We start from the raw sequence: 24,058 nt of genomic DNA on the forward strand, positions 1-24,058 counted from the left end.
GGAGTTGTATCTGATTAGGTTACTTGAATACTGGTGTGGAAAAATGGGACAAAATCTTTCAGAACTAGATTTTGTAGTACAGTAAGATATGCAAGGCAATGTCCAATTATTGTGACTGCTTTCAAGGCAGATTTTATTTGGCAATGGCAGTGGTATTTACTTCACAGAGGTTAATAGCAACTGCTCTAACAGACTCAGCTAGAAAGCCTAACAAGTTATTATTTACCAGGTGCCAGGCACTTTGTTCATAATATGGCTAAACCTTTCAGCACTACAAGGTAGGCTTATAATATTCTTTCCTTTTTCTTTTATTTGCCTTCATTTTTTTTATTTTGAAAATTAAAAAGAATTATTTTGAAATTAAATTTAATGGGGTGACATTGATCAGTAAGAGTACACAAACAAATGATTCAAAGAGGTTGACTGACACAAAGCCAGGCAACCAAGTGGGAGAGCCAGTGTTCTGCCTACCTTCCAAGGCTTCTCCTTTCCCTATTATAGCCATGCTCCCTAAAACCAACAGTAAGCCTGCATTAAAATGACAAGCTTCCAGTCTACTTAAGATTGTGCTCCTACCATTTCAGCAAAAGTCAGAAAGGTGATAGTGCTTCTAGGAGACTGAATAAAAGCAAAAGGCAAGCTAATACTGCAAACATTCCCAAAGTATGACAAAATACATAATAGAAGGTAGAACAGTAAATGATGTAATGTCAGAATAATTTGACTAATCTTGGTTTTAATTTTGCAAGGTCTTTTTATCTTCCTCTTACCCTTTATTTTTAAACTGAAGGTTCTAAAAACATTTAGTTGTAAGCCCTTCAACCCCCCCCCCCAAAAAAAAACAATGTCCTACACTGCTGATAAAAAAGTGTAAATTGATAAGTTTTCTAGGGGTCAAAGTGACAGTAACAAAAGCTTTTAAAAACTGGCATACTCTCTCTACTAGCAATTCTACTTCCAAGTACTGATCTTAAGGAAATATTAAGAATACATAAAAGATTAATAACACAATATTCTTTAAAGCAGTTTATTAAGGAAAATTAGAAACAACCTAAAAATCCACAGTAGCTTAATAAAATGTGGCATATACGATGGAATACCATGCAGCCATTCAAAAAGATGTAGAAATACATTTGACACAGCAGGAGAGTCATGGTATTATCAAGTGAAAAAGTTACAAAACAGTGTGTACAAGTTGATCTCATTTAAAAAAATCTATAAAAGCACGAAAGAGTCTGGAAGGCTACACACCTAAATAACAGTTCTCCCTGGACGGTGGTATTGCGACTTATCTTTTAAACTATATTTTCACTTTTTCTACTTTTTACCAACACATCTGACTTATATTATTAAGCATTGAAAATTCTTAAAGTCTCCTATGAAGTGGAAATGAGAACAGTTTAGCAACCTGAGTCACAGGAATGTACGTGTTAGTCCGATAGCACTTCAGTGTTTGTCAGGGTGCTTGGATGTCAGACTGACCTCTGTGCTGAGTGGAAATGTGGGTGGAGTAGTGCTAACCCTTCTTCAGACTAAGAAGTCTATTTCTGGTGGCCCCTTGAGTAACCAAACAGTATTTCCCTTACTGAGTTAAGCATCCCCTCTATCTTCACACCCACTTCTAGTACTGCTCAACAGGGTGTCTCTACACTTAAGACAGCACTGTTGGTGCAGGCACAGGAGGCAGGGATTTCTCCAGTGAGGCCAGATAAGAGGCCTGAAGGGGAGAGGCAAGTTCTTTGTTCTACTGAAGTGGTTCTCTACCTTCACAGTGGAACAATCACGGTTTGGCTTGTAAAAACAGATTGCGAGGTCCTCCCCCCAGAGTTTAATTCGGAAGATCTTGGATGAGGCTTAGGAATTGCATTTTTTTCCTTTCATTAAACAATTATTTATTGAGTACACATTATGTGCTAGGTCTTGTAATAACTGTGATCAAAAAGAATTATGGTCTCTATCTTAGGAAGCCTATATTCTGAAGTGATTGATATATACTACATAAATTATAAAAGTAACTATATAATTTTGATTAGTGCTACAACAGATAGTTTTTGTTATAAAATTTTAAAAATGTTACATGAAGAACCAAGACTAGTTCTATAGCCCCTTGAAAACAAAACAAAATCAGAACACTAAAGGCAAACAGTATACTTGGAAATATGAATCAGCATCTTTAACAGGTTCCTAGGTGATGCTGGTATTGTCCATTTTGGGCTCTCACATTGAGAACCACTGCCCCACTGAGTAGACCTTCTAATCTTCTGATTAAGACAGTGTGGGGACAAAGGAAAGGTATGTTCTTAAAAATTCCTCCTCCTCTTTTGAGTGTCATGATGTAAGAGCCACTTACTCATCTGAAGAAGTGGTTGAGACAAAGCTGGCGGTCAGTCGACTGCAAAGCCATCTATCTATTACGACTCCTCACCCAGGCTTGAAATGCTACATACCAGGGCAACCTATTTCAAAATTTCAGGCATTTGGGAGGAACATTAGAGATTTTTGAGTAATCCTGTCAACGAAGCATGGAGGTAAACTGAGTAGAAGTAAACAAAACTGTTGCTAATTGTCCTGCACTCCATCATCTTCCTCTCAGTTTCTCAGAAGTGTCCTCCCAACACCAGCTCCTACATTCCCATTCTGTTCACTCTGGTGGAGAGGAACACAGACTGAGGTTGGACTCGAACCCACGGATTTCAGGTTTCTTATTTCTCACGTTACCCAGAGTGAGGCACATTCCCATTTCTGGGGTCTAATCTCTCATGATATGAATTCTAATTAGCACCATAAAAAATGATTTAACACCAAGGCCTTTTAGGTTAGCACTTTGAGGACAAATGTAGAAACAATCCAATCACTTATTTTTCTGTCTGTAAAAAAACCTTTAATTATTTCCAACTTTACTATTTTATTTATATGTGTATCCTTCACATGTTTCTACACTTAAGCTCAGGGGCACTGAGTTTATTTAAATAATTCTGAATTGCACCATGAATTAACAGGCTCCCCAAGCTTTTCTTTCATGCCTAAGAAATTTTATGGGTCTTTACCTGAGTAAAAAACCTATGAGTTTAAAAAAATAAGTCAAAACCAAAATAAACAAACCAAAAATATTCCCTAAACAACCAATCACACAAAACCCCATTAAAATAAAAGGCAATAAACAGAGAAGTCCACATGTTATGGTTGATTTGTGGTAGCCAAAGGAACAAGAAGCCTTTGAACCTTAACATTATTGAAGGCTAATGTACATTCCTGGTTACTATAATCAATATTCAGTTAATGGAAAGCAGAAAGTTCTGATAAAAGATTATACTGACCGTGGTGAGGCTAAGCCTAGACCTGAGTCTGAAAGAGGGTGGAGGATAGGACAGGAGTAGAACAGATCAGGTCGTGTATATAAAGAGGTATCTCTGGTACAGTCATAAATGTGCCCTACTACCTTGTAGGTTAGGAAGTATAAGGGCTAACAAGGGGAAACTGATATTTAGAGAATTTCTATTATGTGCCAAAATTTTCCCCAAAATTGCTTAACATACAATATAATAAAAACCATGGCATAATTATCCCCATGTTGTTAATAAGGAAACAGCAGTTTATATATCATCTGAGTACATAAGTGAGGAAGACTGGATTCAAATCCAGGACCACTCCACTCCAGTGTCCCTACTCTTTCCCCTTTACTACTCTACTTCCTATAAATCTTTTTTTTTTTTTTTTTTTTTTGTATTTTTCTGAAGCTGGAAACGGGGAGGCAGCCAGACAGGCTGCCGCATGTGCCTGACCGGGATCCACCCGGCACGCCCACCAGGGGGCGATGCTCTGCCCATCCCAGGCGACGCTCTGTCGCGACCAGAGCCACTCTAGCGGCTGGGGCAGAGGCCAAGGAGCCATCCCCAGCGCCCGGGTCATCTTTGCTCCAATGGAGCTTCGGCTGCGGGAGGAGAAGAGAGAGACAGAGAGGAAGGAGAGGGGGAGGGGTGGAGAAGCAGATGGGCGCCTCTCCTGTGTGCCCTGGCCGGGAATTGAACCCAGGACTTCCACACGCCAGGCCGACGCTCTACCACTGAGCAAACCGGCCAGGGCCTATAAATCTTATTTATAGTTGTTAAGTTGATCTGAGTTTTTTTGTGCTATCTTTTAAAGCCTAAATCTGAATTTATATAACTTAATAATACTCCAGGGCTGTCTGCAGAACTTCCTTTCTGGGGAAAAAGAGCATTGCTCATTTGGTTGTATAGCTAAATAACAAGCCCAAGCAGCTTTGGGGTGAACAGTATGGTGATAAACAGTGTGAATCAAAGCCTCATGTACAACTATAAAATTGCGGAATTTGTCTCATAAACCAAAATAAAAGGGTAACAACCACTGTTAAAAGTCTGCACTGTGAACTAAATTATCAACATGTTTATCAAGCTCTGATTAGGAATTCTTAAACACCATTTTCAAATATCCATTTGTGTTAGTGTTTATCATTTTTTTTTAATGTTTATCATTTTTAAAAGTACCAAAAAACAGAATTCTGATACATTAAGATTCCCTGAAGAAACGAGCTACACCTTTGCATTTCATGTGTAAGTTAGACTGAACTGTTGTTAGTTGTCAGAATGTATGACATTCTTTTGGCTCCAGGTCTGGGACATCTTTTTTTCTCTGAAACACTTCCTCTCCAAATCATCTCACCCTCACCAACTCTGAATTAGGTGACTCCCATAGCTCCCAAACACAGGGCCCTATATTTCTTCTATCACAACATTGACACGGATTCTGCATAGTATCCAGACCTCAACAAATGCTTAATGAATGAAATGAATGACGGCAGAAGTCCTGACATGCAAACAATCTGATTCAGAGCAATGGCCCAAATAATAATTTTCTGACTCAAAATATGTCATTAATCACTTCATTTGTGTATGTTTCATAACTAGAGATCTGGATAAAGATAACCTAAGTTCATTAATAGATTTTCAAAATTTTATTAGTAGGCTCAGAGTAACCAAAAGTAGACTGTCTGTAAACCATTTACTCTATGATGAATGTAGCTGTGTGAGTCTGCAAACTCGCTGTTCCGTACAGCAATATATTCTTAACAAATGTAATTCTGATCATGCATGAAACTGTGCACCAATTGAACAATCTTAAAATATTGTTTAGTGAACTGAACTTGTCTTATATGTTTTAGAACCTTCACTGAAAATACACCAGAGGAATATGGTAATACTTTTCAAAGACTAGTTCTTAAATTTAAAAGAAATCAGTAGTGTTTAATAAAATACCCCCCCCCCCCGCCCAGATAACTCATTTGAAATGTAGTACTGAAATCATCCGATTTCTCTTGGAAAACAAGGTAAACATAGTATAAAAGCATTTCTGTTCATGGAAACATTCAGAAACATATTCTTTACAAAAGAGGCTTATATCCTAGATCTCTTTTCAAACAGTTAAAAACAATTTTTAATTTTATTCTTTGGCTATATCTAATAAATGAGTCACTGATATCAATTCACAATAAATTTATTTTACATAAAAGAAATAGCTTGCCATTAATGAAAAATTCAGTAGAAAACAGTTCTGCTTTAAGTTGGGGCTCAAAAGTGTAAGTTGCTTATTAGTGAAACCTCAGTAGAAAGAGAATTTTGTAAGAAAACATTCTTGGCATGAAAGCACTAACATAAATTCTGTAATGAAATAGTTACCATGCAGTTCTATTGGCAGAAAGCCAGTTTCTGGTATTTTCTTTTCAGTCTCTTAAAACATTAACATAGAAGATACTAAACCTGCTTTATTTAGAGTTAATTGTATATAAATATGGTGTCATGATGGATAATTTTTCCATAGTCCACCTATTTAATTGAGCAGCTCTAAGTAGGTAATTGGCACCCTGCCCTTCTGATTGCCCCTTTCCCCCATTAGCCAGTCTGAATCCATTCCAACGACACTGAACACAGTGATCACCTACAAAATAAAAATACTTCCAGTTACTATGTTAAAAAATGAACACATGGAAAACAAGTCAGATTTGTATTTAATTTGTTTATGCACTCCCAAATAACTTTAAACATTACTGTCAATTTTTCTGAAAGTTAAAGAAATTTTTAAGAGGCAGTGTTAGAAGTCTTCCAGTTATTTAGCAGTTAAAAGCTTTAACTATTTCTGTAATGTTCTAGTTTGTTAAATAGTGGTTAAAATTCTATAAGATGTTATAGCCATCTGAAATCTATGAAAGCATTTATGATAAACTACTTCCAAATAAGTAGAGAGGAATTTGCATTTTGTTATAATACTAGACGATATGTCAATCCACTATAATTTTCTTCTTATGCCCACATTCCTCACCTCATCTGCCAGAAGTGATAATTCACTGCTGTTTGCAGCATCATAATCATACAGAACTCTGGCCTTCCTGCTGCCACCGCACTCCTTAAGGTCAGTAAGATTGGAAGGAGAGGTCATTACTAGGCCACTTGTTGAGGTCAAGGCAGAAGAACCAATCACATTTGATGAAGCAGATGGTGCAGGTGTCGAAGTCTGATTGTTGTTACAATGATAATTGGATGGAAAACTGTTGAAAAGAAAATGGCTAATTACCTATTTCCAAGTGACCAAAGCTCCTGAATACTACCACTTGATGGCAGTGTTTGCTTTCTACCAACCTCCACTGTAGATAAAGATTTATGGATATTAATATTTTAATAAAGTGTCCTGTCTAGCTTATCCCTCTTACAGTAATTCTTGACTCCTCTGGGCCTCAAATACATAGAATCTGTCAACAAATCTTGCTGGCTCTACTTTCAAAATAAAACACCCAGGGTTTGACCACTTCCATCATATCTACCACAATCACCCTGACCTAAGCCACCATCATCTCCTAAATGACTAAGTCATTCCAATAAGTTCCAAACAGGTCTGTCAGCTACCACCCCATGCCTACTAACATCTATCCTCAACAGAGCAGCAAGAACAATCCTAAAAAAGGCTAAGATCAAATCACATCACTCCTCAGCTTAGAATCCTCCAAAGGCTTCTCATCTCTGAGTAAAGGCCAAAGTCCAAACAGTGACTTCCAAAGCCCTGTGTTCCAGCTCCATCTCTCAGACTTGTCCACAACCTTGCCGTCCCTTGCTGTTGTTTGCTAGCTTTAGGGTTTTGTACTTGCTGTAGCCCTCCCAGAGCATCTTATCTCAGATGCCTGCCTCCTTTGCTTCCTATATCTCCTAAGTCTCTGTCTTCTCTAAGTACTGCAAATCTCTATCCCTAACCAAGGTACTCTCTGCTGTATTTCTCTCTATGGCACTTATCACTTTTAATCTACATTAATTCACATATACACTGATTTCCTACTCCCTCGTACTGCCATATAGAATGCAGGTTTCATGAAGGCAGGAATTTGGTCTGTTTGGTTTACACTGTATCCTTTATGCTTAGAATAGTGCATTTAAAAAAATTAAAAGCAAATGTTTCTCTGATGGATAAAAGGGTTCTAATGATAAAAAGAATGAATTTCTAATTCTGGTTTCACTCTGAAGAACACATTTCTTTTGTTCTTTTTCCTTTTCTCATTAAATGAGAGGCAGGGAGGCAGAGAGACAGACTCCCACATGTGCCCTGACTGGGGCTGATGGTCTGCTCATTAGAGGCTGCTGCTCCGTTGCTCAGCAACTGAGTCACTTTAGCACCTGAGGTGAGGCCATAGAGCCATCCTCAGTGTCTGGGGCCAACTTGCTCATTCAAGTCAATGCTGCTGTTGAGGGAGAAGGGGGGGAGAAAGAGAGAAAGAGAGAGAGAGAAAGAGAGAGAGAGAGAGAGAGAGAGAGAGAGTGTGTGTGTGTAAGGGGGAGGAGGAGGGGTGGAGAAGCAGATGGTCGCTTCTCCTGTGTGCCTTGATCAGAAATTGAACCCAGGACATCCACATGCTGGGCCGACACCTTTACGGCTGAGCCAACCGGTCAGGGCCCACAACACATTTCTTAGCATCCCTTCCTGAGTGTACTCAGTTCTCAGAAGTGATTCAATATGCATATTTCTGAAAAGTAAGAAAAAGCTCTCTCCCCCCACATATGGGTTTTTTTAAGTCTCTACCCTGGAACTTTACTTTCAAATTGACTAGTATATCTAGCTTTTGTTTAACCACTAAGGTTTACCTATATCAACTTTGGGGAATAGTTAAAAACAAACAAACCAACCCACTAACCAATCAACTAACCAAACAAAAAACCTGAAAGGCCATTTTCACCTGCTAAGAACTTTTACTGACACATTTACAAAACTAGAGACTTCCTGGTGTAACCTGATGTTAAAACCTAAGAATTATTTAAGAGTAAAATACATTTATTAATCTTGGACTAGTGCTTCTGTTTTCTCATCTGTAAAACATGGACAATAGTACCTACTTCACTTGTGTGAGGATTGTAATATCATACATGAGGTATCTAAAAGATTGCATGGGGACACCCAAGCCTTTCCTAAGTGATTGCTGCTATTCAGTTACTATTACTAACAACACTACTACTATGGCTATTAACGTTACAACCTGGTTCAGAAATAGCTTTAAATTTGCTAGTGTGGCTCTGGATGATTTTTAACTTCTGCATTTGAATATTTCTATATACTGTCTTAGAAATCATAACCTGCAACAAATTAAATGCCTAAAATTTCTTCCACTTTCTATCACTGGTCATTACCAGTAATATAATTCTTTGAGGGCAGAGAGACAAGCTAGATATTCTTTCCTAGAATAATAGCACTAGCAAAAAAAAAAAAAAAAAAAAAAAAAAAATATATATATATATATATATATATATATATATGGCACTAGCTTCATTTTGAAATTTTTGAGTTTACTGAAAAGTACAGCAATAACTATAATTTGTGTGAATGGCTGAGTTCAGGCAGAAAGCAAGTATGAATGGTAACAATACCAACCCCCTTCCCTTTTGCTGCATTCCCACAGAGTATTAGGATAAAGTAGAAAGGAAGGACTAAGGCTTCTTGGGCTTAAAATAGTTGTAATGATACGAGGAAGAAAGTAGTAGGTATTCTGCTTTCAGATATTTATACCATCAACATAACAAAACTTCAAATATAATAGACGTATAAATCCTTCTGTAAATTCTATTAGACTAACTAGTGATATTAGGTTATACTCATTTTTAAAATCTAAAATTGGTTTTGTAAATTCGACTAATTTTGTTCTAGTCTAGTTTTGAACGATTGATATGCAGAAAGGAATACTAAAGTGAAGAGAGCATTTTTTGCCTTATTCCTTGAAATAACTTCTCTTGATATTCCACTTTCAAATGTTACACATCATTCCTCCGCTTTCGTATTTCCTTACTATATAAATCTTAAAACTCTACCATAACCTGCTTTAAAGGGCCTTCATGACATGCTGCTGCTTCACTCTTCTAGCCTCATCTCTACCATCCCATTAACTTGAACATCATGCTCCAAACAGAATAAACAACTGTTGGTTTCCCAAACTTGCCACATTGTTTCCTCTGGCCCTTTTATATACATACAGCTGTGGGGCAAAAATAGGTTTACAGTTGTGAGTATATGAAAGTTTATTCTTGTATTATTATTTATTATTGTATTACTTTCCATACAAACTGTAAACCTACTTTTGCCCAACCCTATATTCTTTCTTTGCCTAGATTAGAATATACACCCCTGCCCCTCTGTTCATCTATATTCCTAAAACAATATCATCTGTGAAGCTTTGCTAGAGCCACCTGAGTCACAGTTAGATGACCCTCACAGTAACCTGCACATCTACCTTGCCACTTATCACATAGCCTGACCATCCCCATCCTGTGTTGTGAGAGCAGAAACCATGTTTGTCCTGTACATTATTTTATTTCCAGGGTTACCTTATAACATAAGGAGCTGCATAAGGGTAAGCCAGAATAGTCCAATAATATTAGAACTTTAAATACTGAATATTTGTTCAAGAAATATTTGAACAAATGACTGAGCTTTATGTTTTATATTCTAGCATTCTGTGTTAAAGTATATCATTACACTAGAAATAACATTGATGGGCTTGAAGTCTTATATAATATTCTAAAATCCTTTTTTTTAAACAGTGAATGAGTAATGAGCAAGTATAAATTTGTTTATTTCTAGGGGCAGCTATGTGTCAATTTATCTTCCTCAACCAACTGCAAAACTATTCAAGAGAAAAGTGAACTTCAAACACTTTTTTTTTTTTTTGTATTTTTCTGAAGCTGGAAATGGGGAGGCAGTCAGACAGACTCCCGCATGCACCCGACTGGGATCCACCCGGCATGCCCACCAGGGGGAGCTGCTCTGCCCATCTGGGGCGTCACTCTGTTGCGACCAGAGCCACTCCAGCACCTGAGGCAGAGGCCATGGAGCCATCCCCAGTGCCCGGGCCATCCCTTGCTCCAATGGAGCCTCGGCTGCGGGAGGGGAAGAGAGAGACAGAGAGGAAGGAGAGGGGGAGGGGTGGAGAAGCAGATGGGCACCTCTCCTGTGTGCCCTGGCCGGGAATCGAACCCGGGACTTCCACATGCCAGGCCGACGCTCCACCACTGAGCCAACCGGCCAGGGCCAACTTCAAACACTTTTAAAGCTTTCTTTATATAGCACTAAGAAAGTATTCACTTAAATTACCTTCTCATCCCTGTTAACATTCTTCTGTGCCAGAAAAACTCAAAATGTTTTTGTAACCTCAGAAGTCTGATACTTACTTTCCTTTAAAAAATATGATTTTAAGCAAGCTAATACAAGTCTTTAATTTTTCTAATCTTCACCTCTATTACTTATAAGCAAAAATCTGAATATCTTCTCTTATCAGGAATTTCATATGTGAAAAGGAAATGACCACCTTCCCAGTTGTTTCTGGAGGTCTAACATGTACTGGTAACACTGTGCATAGTAAGTCATCTGGGCTTCTACAAAGTCATTCAGACAGCGCAGGTGATGAGCCTGTAAAGGAAAGTTACAGTCAATCCTTTGCTCTGAAACCTACCTAAAGTGCTAAATCATAAGAGGAAACAGATTACAACACTGTACTCAGGGAAAATAGTATCTAGCATTTTATTGCAAGGCTTATTAACACTAACCTTGGTCAACAGTGTAATAACAAACTGTTTAGCCAACAAAAAGCAACAACTGGTTGATTATGATGGGAGAATTAGATGATGAAGTACAAAAAAAATTTAAAATATTTCTTCATATATCTTAAAAAGTACTAGAGTTTAAATTTCCCTGACAACTGACTAAAAGAAAAGTTCCGGTTTTCTTCCCCAAATTGCTTTAGGACTATAAAAATCTTTCGTTCCAAAGGAATATCCAATAAATGAACACTCACATGTGTACTGCTGATTCCCTCTAGCAGAAGTCTGGTAATCTCGGCCTGACGATCGAATTCACTTTGAGTTATTCTTAATTCCTGTTCAGACTTAAAATTGGAACATAGTTTAGAATCTCATTAAGAAGATCTAATCCGTTTTACATACATTTGTGTAGACTCTTAAAAAAAAATCCTCCAAACAAATCCCAAATGATAATCTGGCAATTCCCTGATTCTGCTTTGAATCTACCTGGGTCCTGGTTGTTTCTAGATCTTAGTTTTTCTACATTACTTGAATTAGATAGAACTAATTCCTTACTAGTACTTGACTCAAAAGAATCTATTAATGCCAAAGCTTAATGACATATACATAAAACCTTTGAAAAACTATTATGGGACAATCAATATATTTTCAAGTATCATTTTACAAAATCTTAGAATCACCGGTTTATATATATAAAATAGCATTTCAAAAAATTCAATTATTACTATAGTTACTTTACTTTGAAGTTAAAGATAACCTTTATTTTTTTATATTTATTTATTTATTTATTTTTCATTTTTCTGAAGCTGGAAACGGGGAGAGACAGTCAGACAGACTCCCGCATGCGCCCGACCGGGATCCACCCGGCACGCCCACCAGGGGGCGACGCTCTGCCCATCCTGGGTGTCGCCATGTTGCGACCAGAGCCACTCTAGCGCCTGAAGCAGAGGCCACAGAGCCATCCCCAGCGCCCGGGCCATCTTTGCTCCAATGGAGCCTTGGCTGCGGGAGGGGAAGAGAGAGACAGAGAGGAAAGCGCGGCGGAGGGGTGGAGAAGCAAATGGGCGCTTCTCCTGTGTGCCCTGGCCGGGAATCAAACCCGGGTCCTCCGCACGCTAGGCCGACGCTCTACCGCTGAGCCAACCAGCCAGGGCAAAGATAACCTTTAATCTCAAACAAAATACTTCAGAATGAAACCATAGGATTTTAACCTCTGTGTTACCATCATACTTGTTTCTAGGAACATAATTTTCAGGTTTTCCTACATAATGATTCTTATTCTTTTTCTTTCTTTCTTTCTTTCTTTCTCTTTCTTTCTTTCTTTCTTTCTTTCTTTCTTTCTTTCTTTCTTTCTTTCTTTCTTTCTTTCTTTCTTTCTTTTTTCATTTTTCTGAAGCTGGAAACGGGGGAGGCAGTCAGACAGACTTCCGCATGCGCCTGACCGAGATCCACTGGGCATGCCCACCAGGGGGCGTCGCTCTGTTGCATCCAGAGCCATTCTAGCACCTGAGGCAGAGGCCACAGAGCCATCCCCAGTGCCCGGGCCATCCCCGCTCTAATGGAGCCTCGGCTGCAGGAGGGGAAGAGAGAGACAGAGAGGAAGGAGAGGGGAAGGGTTGGAGAAGCAGATGGGCGCTTCTCCTGTGTGCCCTGGCCAGGAATCAAACCCGGGCCTCCTACACGCCAGGCCGACGCTCTACCGCTGAGCCAACCGGCCAGGGCCTGCTTCTTTTTCTTACATAAATGTTTTACCTTTTAGTTTTTTCCCAAAATTTGCATGACATACATTTTAAGCAGAACTATTGTAAGAGATGCTGGAGATTTTCTGCCAGTTACAGGTGACTTTAATCAGTGGTGCGCTGGGGTAAACTGGCTGCCTAGCGGGAAAAGCACTACTAAGTTGATTTTCATGGCGTAATACTCTCACCACAGTTGATTTCAAGCTACCAGGGTGAATTCCTGAACTTGGAGCTGGAAAGAGGTCTATGCGTAACAGTACACCACTACCAGCTTCAACCACTGATACAGGCTTAGTGCTGGGATATAACAGTTCACTATAAAATCAATATGATGTACAAATAGTAAATACTGGCAAAAACCATTTCTCAAACCTTTAGCGAGAACTGGTTGGTAGTCACACTCAGAATAGTTAGCTTTCCCTCAATGGGAATCATCATTGGTAATGTCAGTATGATGATATTTTCTACCTCTCCAGAATAACTACCCCCTACAGCCAAATAATTATAATATTTCCAAGACTGTATAAAAGTATAGTAAATATAAAAAGAAGTTAAATATAAAAACAAGGTCAGAACTTTTTCCTTTCACACCCCATACATTGACCTCTTGTTCACCTCTGGTGGTGGCATCAGTTGACCTGTGAACCAGTCAACAAGGAAGTAAAGCAAAATAGATAATCAGTTGCTATAATTATTCTCATTTCACTGGCAACAGGTTTGGCAGAGGGGACTAGAATTGACCACTAGATAGGACTTACAAAAATAAGCTTTAATTACTCAGTAAGTCAAGTATTAAATTTACTTGACAGAATGAATACATGGTGCCTTAATAATGGGGCTGAACTAAACTTCATCTGTAAGCTAGTAAGAAGTAAAAAAAGTCCCAGGAGAAAAAAAAATTATTTCTAAGAAAAATGCTAAGGAAAACCAATCACCTCAGTGTCACATTTGCTCTATTTCCTGTTCTGCTTGCTTGAATACAAAATGTTTTCATTAACAACGGTAACCATAACAAACCCAAAACAAGAAAATGAGGCTAGTTCCATATATACCTCTGATTGTGCAGTACAACTTGATTTAACAGCCTTTAGTTGACATGGCAGAAAAGACGTCTATAAATGGCAATATATCTGCTAGGTAGCAGACTAAAAGTAATCTGGAAGCTTGAGTATGAGTTGGAAATAATGTTTCAAGTTAAAACACTGAATTAAAAATATATAAAATGATCTTAAGAACAAGGGATCAATCTTTCATGTTTGAACAAAATTTAATTATTTAATTGTGAAAAAAGGCACCGTGTTATAAAGTTTAGGAAGTTATTCTTCTGTACAATCTAGACTACATATTTAGAAAATGCAAATGATAGGAAGGAAACACGAATTTCATTCTTTTTAAAACAAGTTTCATTTTATGACTTGTGTAGCTGCAAACAGAGGAAAGTCCCAGATCATGTCTACTTTGACACATATAATATCACAATAATTAATACAAGAAGCTGAGGTGAACTCAGGTTCAGCATAATCAATTTACTTATGAAGAAAATGATCTAAGGCCCTGGCAGTTGGTTCAGTGGTAGAGTGTCAGCCTGGCATGACAAATCCCAGGTTTGATTCCCAGTCAGGGCACACAGGAGAAGCAACCATCTGCTTCTCCCCCCCTATCCCTTCTCTCTCTCTTCCCCTCCTGCAGCCATTGCTGAAATGGTTCTAGCAAGTTAGCCCTGGGTGCTGAAGATGGCTCCACGGCTTTGCCTTAGGCATGAAAATAGCTCGGTTGCTGAGCAATGGAGCATCACCCCATAGGGGGCTGGCCAGGTGGATCCTGGTTGGGACGTATGCAGGAGCCTGTCTATCTGCCTTCCCACTTCTCACTTAATTAAAAATAAAGAAAGAAATAAAATGATCTATATTATTAGACAGATAAAAAGGGTTTAAAGAAAGACAATATATTTAAAAGGTTTTTATTGTCTCCCAGAAGCTCTTATTCCTTGATTTAATTTTACAATTATGATGTAGAGTTCTAGGGAAAAAACCTACTACTTAAAATAATTGTTACTGGGTTAAACTGATGGAGAGTATACAGTAGCATAATTTGGATTGGGAAAGCAAGGAGAGTTTTCTTAAGCTGTAACTTGGGAAAATGGCAAGAATTTGTTGGTCTGTGATTTCAGAAATATGATTATCAGCTATAAACTTAGATCATGTATTTGCTGTGACAAATTTGGTGAGAGGTATTTTTCCCATGAGCTTAAATCTAAAAATATTTCAGAAATATAAACTTTTAAAATTCAACATTTTAAAATTATGACAAAAGTGAGATTTACAGAACACTCCTCAAATCAATTTTGACATATTTTCTTAAGTTCCTCTCATATATACATAAGTAATATAAATATTTGTTTCATGAATTTCTTCCTATTATATCAACTATTTCTCAAACTTGTAGAGACTGCCGAATCAAGTCAGAATTTTTCCGGTCTATCTGTATGCTAAAGTGGAGGAGACTCTGGTTTTCTTGTTTAACCTATATTCCCTTCCATATTACTATGCCATCTTTTCATGCTAGAGGTTCAGGAAGAAATCAGAGGCCAGGGTGAAACCATAATTAAGTTGATGAACAGTTTCCACAAAGGGGGACGAGAGCATTAACTCAAGAATTCCACAATGAATTTTTAAGTCAGACTCAACAGCTCCATAACCTATGCATGGAACAGACTGTATAGTTAGCAATCCTACAAAGTCAGAAAATAAAAAGTTAAAGTGTGTAAAACTGGTAATAGTTAGGAGCCACAATACCACTTGCCCACAATCCCCAGAACTGTCTTTATCTGGAGGTCTGACTTTAGTAGGCTTCAACACAAAAAGTAAATGAAAATGCTTCTGAAGACTTCCAATAACATTTGAATCAAATCTGCACTAAAGTCATAACTTTATTAAATTCCTGATTAGTTATTTGACTTCTCAGCCCAGAAAGATTAGAATTGGTAACACAGACTAGTAGCAGCCATATGGACAGCTTCTAAAAATGAAAGTTTGACACTGAGGGAGAAGACAACATACTTCAAAACAAACAACAGATTCAACTGTCACACAGTATAATAATGGGATAGTCCTAATAAAGACCCAAACTTTAAGTAAAATTAAATGCATGCTATCCTGTATTTAATATAGCAGTAAAATACTTTTTAAAAAAATGTTTTAAACTAAAATGACAAAATATTAGCTTTAGTGTGGGCGAGAACAAGCTTCAGTTAGCTAGAAAATTCTTTTGTGTGACATATGACATTTAGTTTTCTGAAGATACAGGACATGGTGCTAACTACCATTTACATAACTGCCATATGAATAAAACAAGTATTTCCTGCCTTCTGCCAAGGCACTGTGAAGATCACCACTCAATCAAACAGGTATCAACAGTGTGTACAAACAGTATCTTGGTAGCATTGTTCTATTGCTTTGTGAACTTGAGTGTTCCATAATCATTTTCAGATTTTATAAGATAGAGTAACAAAGACTGTGACTGGCCCATGGTTACTGTCAAGTATTTTTTGAATGAATGACAATTAAATTTTTGTTTCATAATTCTGTAGTTTAACAATTTACTTACTTTTGTCACTTCCTCTGCCCAAATCTGGCCAGCATTAAAAATTAGAGAAAATACACAGCATGAAAGTTGGAATTTAACATTTTTTGTAACTTTGTAGAGAAAGATGTAAATATTTTAATTCAAACAGCATACTTCTTTTCCAGATCACATTAGATTAAATATAGTAATAACTGAATTAGTAAAACTTAATATAGTGTGAAAGTATGTCTTCATGTGTACAAACTATCAATTTTTGAAACTTTTAATTTTATAAATTAAGAATAGTAAGTTTTTTAAAATTGGGATTATTTAACCTTAGTTTTAGTTTTCTCATCAGTAAAATGAAAAGTTTGAAAAAATGATTTCTACCTAGTTTTAGCCTAAAATTCTAGAATTTTAGAAAATTAAAATTAAGCAAGGCTAAATGGACACTGAACATGATAGATCCATGGGAGGGGGGGTGTCTAAACTAGATATAATGAATTTAAAATGACCAGAGTTACATATATCTTTATTATAAGTAGATGCTATTAGTAATAAAACCAGAGCCTAATAAATGAAACAATCTTGCTAATTGTTTAGGATAATTTTATAAAAGAAACCCTATGCCTGACTAGTCGGTGGCGCAGTGAACAAAGCATTGGACTGGGACTAGGAGGACCCAGGTTCAAAACCCTGAGGTCGCCAGCTTGAGCAGGGGCTCACCCGGCTTGAGCATGGGATTGCCAGCTTGAGCATGGGATCATAGACATGACTCTGGTTGCTGGCTTGAGCCAAAGGTCTCTGGCTTGAGTAAGGGGTCACTTGCTCTTCTGCAACCCCCCAGTCAGGGCACATATGAGAGAGTAATCAATGAACAACTAAGGAGCCACAACGAAGAATTGATGCTTCTCATCTCTCTCCCTTTCTGTCTATCCCTATCTGTCCCTCTCTCTGTCACACACACAAAAATAAACAAAAGAAAACAAAAGAAAACCTATGATTTATATACTAAATTACCAATGACTGAAACACTCTTACCCTTTTTATTTACTTACAGATAGAACAATGAAAATAAATAAATGCATTCTCTTGCTATCTAAGGAAAGCCCTAAATTAGCTAGGGCTTCATAAATTTCACCTTCTGTTTTTAGTTTAATGCTAATATTAGGAATAAAAGCAATCAGTTCATTGCCAATTTACTATTGACTGTACTGCAGTGTCCATGCCTCTTCTATGGAAGCAATGTACCAGGAGCATAATGCCAAATACTCATAAATCTTTATTGGCCAAGTAACATTTATAAGATTTGGGCAATGTTCAGATTTTCTGAATTTCTATTTTTGTTAAAAAATAAAAAATTTTCTAACATCTCTAAAATTTCCTCAAAGCAATTCTCACTCTCAGTTCTTGCCCAATTATCACTATTCTGCAACCTTCTTAACTAAATTAGTATTATATGGGGAATGGGTGTTACTACTACAGAAATACCTAACTACTGGGGTTTGTCTTGGTCTGGAATTGCAAAAGAAATTAATTCTATGTTGGGTTTTGGTGAAAATTAAAAGACATCAAAGGTATGGAGAAATAGTAAATTTATATACCTTAATCTTTTCTCTAAGTAAATTCTGTTAATTTTCTTTGCCAAAAATGAACATATAAAGTGACAGCTAAATTAACATCTTTTATATAAAGGTACAATAAATTTATGTAAATTCAGATTCTAAAATCTGAATGGGGCATAGCTAATATATTTGGCAATTAGAACACATACTTTATTTGCTTTTAGCTCCAATATTACTGATATATTTTGTAAATTAATGCATGGCTTTGAGTATCTTAGACCTGTACATGTAGGTAATAGCAAGAGAAGGCACTTTATTCAAGATGCAGAAAACACAGTAGGCCAACAAACCTTTAGCCATTTTACATGCAGGAAGTTGAGCATGTAAGAAAAATTTACCATAATGTTATCTCCTTCAAGGCGAGCGGAGTTTAGTTGCTTAAATACATAGGCAAGAGACAAAGAATACATTATACCAATAAACACAGTAAAACAAGTTATTTCTGTACAGTAAAGAACATACAAACAGGCATTAAGACAACTGATAAAATAATTTTCTACTTAAAAGAAAACAACCATATTATTATATGGAATTTCACAGAGTGGTGCCTATTAAATTTCCAAAAGATTAAAAATTTCAAAGACAAAAAACATGGTTGATGCTCGATTTTAAATTAGCATCATTTAGGGAAAATACATCACTTTAAAAACTGCCATCAATATCTGTAATTTTTATTAAATTTTCACCTATGAAAGCCCTTCTGCCTACCCACAGTGTTCCTATTCAAAGATCATTTTTATTTTATTGAATTTATGATGCCTTCAACCACATTCTCTTTCAATCAGCCTAGCCAGGTCTTGGCATAGTCTGAATAAATATGAAAGGCATGTCAATCCTTGTATTTTTAATAAACTTTAAATTCTAATATGTGTACCTTAAAGTTAAGATTATATGATGATGCTATAAATTCATTTATTTCACAGATTAAAGAATTTAGAGGGCCGTGGAAATGCTTAAGTGGGCAGAGGGACATATTAACTGTTATGTTACTTGAAGACACATTTGTCATCATATTTGTATACCCAAAAGTAACTGAGGTCTAAACCTCTAAATGTTAGAGAGCTTTGAAACTAGATGAGTTTTTTCTTTCCATTAACAAAACTCTAAAGTAATTTTTAAAATAAATTTATATAAGACTAAGGCCAGATTAATAAATGTCAGTGGCTTAAAATTTAAATATAAAAAATTATACTTGTCTTTGCTTCTCTGACATATTTTTTATACTATTTTTTTGTTTTGTTTTGTTTTTGTATTTTTCTGAAGCTGGAAACGGGGAGAGACAGACAGACTCCTGCATGCGCCCGACTGGGATCCACCCGGCACGCCCACCAGGGGGCGTCGCTCTGCCCACCAGGGGGCGTCGCTCTGTTGTGACCAGGGCCACTCCAGCGCCTGGGGCAGAGGCCAAGGAGCCATCCCCAGCGCCCCTGCCATCTTTGCTCCAATGGAGCCTCGGCTTCGGGAGGGGAAGATAGAGACAGAGAGGAAGGAGAGGGGGAGGGGTGGAGAAGCAGATGGGCACCTCTCCTGTGTGCCCTGGCTGGGAATCGATCCCGGGACTTCTGCACGCCAGGCCGACGCTCTACCACTGAGCCAACCGGCCAGGGCTATACTATTTTTCAAAACTGTATTTTTGTTCATTGTGAAACATTTAAGTAGGTTTTCTCTCTTCTGCTGAATTGGTATATTTCTGAACTGCTTTTGATGTAAAGAATAGTAAGAATAGTAAAGAATAGCTTTACTATTCTTCATTAGTATTTAGAAACCATTAGTTACTAATGCTAACTAATAAAACAGTAAAGTAGCAATATTGGAAACAAGCATAAATATTTCACGGATAGGGCTAAACTGTCAGAAACGTCAGACAATTGTATGAGACTGTATACCAAGGGTAGCAGAGATGTTGCGTTATTAATCTATGAATACTTCTCCTCAGCAAAGCACCTTGTACAAAATTAGTACCCAGTAAATATAGAATTTAAAAAAAAGATACAAGAATTTAGTAAATAAATTTTAAAAAAAATACTGATATGCACCATCCCAAATCTTACTTGCAAAGGAATAACTAGTCACAAAACAATCCATGGAAATTTATAAATAAGTGAAATCAAAAAAAGTATGGGGTTAGTGTCACCTCTTCAGCTGTCAATTATGAACCAGATATGTGTCCAAGAAGAAAAAGAAAAGCAAACCCAAACTACTAGAGCTTTTTATTTTTCTGTCATCTTTAAGAATATGAAAGAGAAATACAGAAAAAAAATCACAAAATAAAGGCATGCTTCAAGTCTTTAGTAACAAACTAAAGGACTTTTCCTTTCCAAAGTATGTCAAACTTCTATAAAGTTTGGAGAAAATAAATTGTTATTTAGGGAGAAAGAAGACAACTAAAATCAGGAAATATAAATTTTTGTCTCAATATTTTAAATAGTTGGCTACAGTTAAATTTTGTTTTATGCAATATATAAATTTGAGAAAACTGGTGTATACATGAAATTGTTTAATAAACTCATTTGCATAATCTTTCATTTTTATTTTAAGTGTAAATCCTCATGGAAACAATTTTGTCCTCAACAATACACAGCAGAGGAAAACTAAAAAGGTCTTCTCTGGATATATCAAAAGGCAACATCTCTCACAATCTGTCTAGAGTATTCTTATTCCATGATCATCACTAGGCATATGTAGGCATTTTGAATAAATCTTGTTGTAATTCAAACATTTATTTTCTTTTAAAAAAATTTTTTTTTAATTCATTTTTAGAGAGGACAGAGAGAGGGAGAGAGAGAGACAGAGAGGGAGAGGAGAGAGAGAAGGGGGGAGGAGCTGGAAGCATCAACTCCCATATGTGCCTTGACCAGGCAAGCCCAGGGTTTTGAACCGGCGACCTCAGCATTTCCAGGTCAACGCTTTATCCACTGTGCCACCACAGGTCAGGCCAAACATTTATTTTCAATAATCCTTATTTAACATGTTTTTCTTGGTTAGGAAATTAGTATTTTAAAAACCAATTTATACTTTACTATACAAATTTATTAGCAACTAGAAATGAATACCCAGAGTCTCTTAATAAACGCAGTGTTCATTTTTAAAGTTCTGATTCTGCAAAAAGTCTGCTTAAAGAAATTAGGCTATTCTTGATGATGATGTCAGGATAATTCTGAAGTGAAATAGATAGTGAATCTAGAATTAATGTCTTGTTAAAGATAATCTCCTGCAGTAACTACTGCAGAATCTCTAAATGGGGGACCATCTAGAAGAAAATTTATTTTGCTCATATAAGGTACTGGGGTAATCTTAGATATCACTGTCCAACACCAAATTAGCAATTTTAAATTTCATTATAAACCAAGTCTCAAGCTTTTCTTTCTCAGAACAACAAAGCCACAGAGACTTTTTACCAGGATTGTGGTAGCATGTTCCTTTAAGACAACGATTCTTGGTGGTGGTGGTAGTGAATTGGGAATAGAAGGCAGTAGGAATGTCACGCTCTTAACAAAACATCTCTTAGCCAAATTAACAATTAACTTATTAGCTTCCTCTAATAAATTCAGACTTATTTATATTGTACTATCTTAAAGGTATACCAATCCAAATCTGATGAATCTCTTCAAACTTTTGAATAAAGATTTAAACAGTATCAGTGTTAGATTAAATAAGCTTATAAATAAAACCTTAAAATAGTTATATATATTTTATATATGTGTATAATATACTGTATATAAATTAATATATACAAAATCAATGAATTACTATATTTAATATATACCCCCTCAGTTGTATCTGAGGTTATTTTTATGAAAAAAATCTCAGAACTTATCCAAATAGGTTTCCTTCCCTTTAAAATAGCCACCTGTCAGTCTGTGCTGCCACTGTTTGAATGTTTTTGGAACTATTCTTGGTGACAACTCCTTTTAGTCAGTTTGAATCCCATGTACGAAGGGAGTCATATCTACTTTTTAAGTCACACACAAGCATTCTCAAATTTGATTCATTTTTATCCTAATTACTATTCTGTCTTTTCTGTTTCAATATAATAAATCTATCTCCAAAAAACTTTTTTGCCATCACCATGTGACATGGCTTGAAGGCTCATAATTTTAGTTTCTTAGTAACAAGGTATCACTGAAATAAGAATATTGCCTCTTCATATGACTACTGTGCATTGATTGATTTGGATGTATTAAGTTCTGAAAAATTTGTTTAAAAACACAAAAACAATACCCTAAATTCATATCTAGTCTTAATGACAGATTGTAGCTTGCATGATATATGAGTAAAACAAGTCTAAGTTATTAACTTAAAATGTTTTTTAAAATTAAAAACATTACTTACTGAAGCTCTAGCTTCTGCAGCTTTTGCCTTTTTTAATCTGGTTTTTGCAGCATCCAAATCCAGTCTCTTATTTTGTAACAGTTTCCTTTCTTTCTATAAATTAAGGAAAGAAAAATATAAAGTATAAAGATGTTAAAATCCAGTAAAAGCACACATATTTAAAGTATGATTTTCCACTGAATATATGAATCAGCCTGACCGGTGGTGGTACAGTGGATAGAGTACTGACCTGGGACAGTGAAGTCCCAGGTTTGAAACCACAAGGTTGCCGCCTTGAGCGAGGGCTCACCAGCTTGAGTGCAGGGTCACTGGCTATAAAGTGACCATTTCGGGTATCTGACTTCCTTTGCTTACTGTTTTCAATTTTAAAATATAGAGATATTTTAGATATGTGGGAAAGATGGCAGGTGATCCTATTGACAATCTAGTATCTTTCAAATCATTTTTCAACTTGGTGATTTTTCCTTTGTCTCAGGCCAAATACTTTTACCCAGAGACAAATTCACTATAAACATATTTTCTGTAATATATTGTAATAAGAAATCTGCAAATTAAAGTTTGACTTAGTATTTAAAATAGAGCAGTCTTGTAATAATCTTAGAAAAAAATATCCACCTAAGTCTCCATTCTCCATTACTTAAAAAACAAATTAAACTAAAAAATAATAGACTAATAAATTAGGTTTAGCAAAGCAATAATATGTACTAATGCTTCAGCAGTAAAATACAGAAATGGGAAAAGAAGATAAAAGACTTCTAGCATTGCAAAAAGACAGGAAGTGTAATAGCCAGAAATATAGCTTCTGATAATGAGGTGTCTGGCTCCTGTTTTAAATGAATAGTTAGATGGCTGTGGTGATATTTTTGTGCCAATTTTTTTTTTTTTCTTTTTACAGAGGCAGAGACAGGGACAGACAGACAGGAACGGAGAGAGATGAGAAGCATCAATCATTAGTTTCTCCTTGCGCGTTGCGACTTCTTAGTTGTTCATTGATTGCTTTCTCACATGTGCCTTGACCGTGGGCCTTCAGCAGACTGAGTAACCCCCTGCTGGAGCCAGCGACCTTGGGTCCAAGCTGGTGAGCTCTTTGCTCAAGCCAGATGAGCCGGCGCTCAAGCTGGCGACCTCGGGGTCTCGAACCTGGGTCCTTCCGCATCCCAGTCCGACGCTCTATCCACTGCGCCACCACCTGGTCAGGCTGTGCCAAATTTTTTATAATCATTCTGGGAACCTCTTTCTATAGATTTTAGTGCTGGTAATAAACAAGAAAGATGTAAGGACATCTCAATAACACTACAGGGATATAAAAATGGAGTCCATATCATCAATAGTCCTTTATTTCGGTTGATTTTGTGTCCTGCTGAATATACACCAAGCTAGATTAAACCTGTGTTATGTACATAGTCATAAATATGGCAAATTATTCATTAAAAACTGTATGTAGGGGGTCCTTGGGTTACAATAGTCTTGACATTTGACGTTTCGAGTTTACGATGCTCACTTCCATAAAAAAATTTAAAAAAACTGAGATGTGTTTCGATTTGTGCTGTTAGCGTCGTACTTACAAAATGTGTGGGCAAACTAGTCTGGTTGTGTGCGGCAGAAGAATATGCAGTATTCTTTTTCTGTGGCTTAGTTGTGTTGTTATGTTCTAGATTATGATTTTACAACTGTGTTAGGATAGGTAAGTGACTTAGGCTAGAGTGTGGTTTGACTTACA

General features: G+C 36.7%; 1 protein-coding gene across 3 annotated transcripts in view; it reads right to left on the reverse strand.

Moving 5' to 3' along the window:
- Nucleotides 1–1,013: 1,013 nt before the first annotated feature.
- The window catches only part of SH3GLB1 (SH3 domain containing GRB2 like, endophilin B1), a 44,508-nt gene continuing 21,463 nt past the window's right edge, over nt 1,014–24,058 (reverse strand). The window contains exons 5-11 of one of the 3 annotated variants that reach the window (XM_066268735.1): nt 22,339–22,431; nt 18,297–18,383; nt 16,424–16,447; nt 11,333–11,422; nt 10,847–10,947; nt 6,334–6,559; nt 1,014–5,952 (exon numbers count right to left, since the gene is read on the reverse strand). In XM_066268735.1, the coding sequence (XP_066124832.1) occupies nt 5,845–5,952; nt 6,334–6,559; nt 10,847–10,947; nt 11,333–11,422; nt 16,424–16,447; nt 18,297–18,383; nt 22,339–22,431 (729 nt within the window). In that variant the 3' untranslated portion in view covers nt 1,014–5,844. The remainder of the gene's footprint in view (nt 5,953–6,333; nt 6,560–10,846; nt 10,948–11,332; nt 11,423–16,423; nt 16,448–18,296; nt 18,384–22,338; nt 22,432–24,058) is intronic. The other 2 variants (XM_066268736.1, XM_066268737.1) reach the window with 2 other exon arrangements.

This window comes from Saccopteryx bilineata, chromosome 3 (genome assembly GCF_036850765.1).
Source record: "Saccopteryx bilineata isolate mSacBil1 chromosome 3, mSacBil1_pri_phased_curated, whole genome shotgun sequence".
Classification (NCBI taxonomy): domain Eukaryota; kingdom Metazoa; phylum Chordata; class Mammalia; order Chiroptera; family Emballonuridae; genus Saccopteryx; species Saccopteryx bilineata.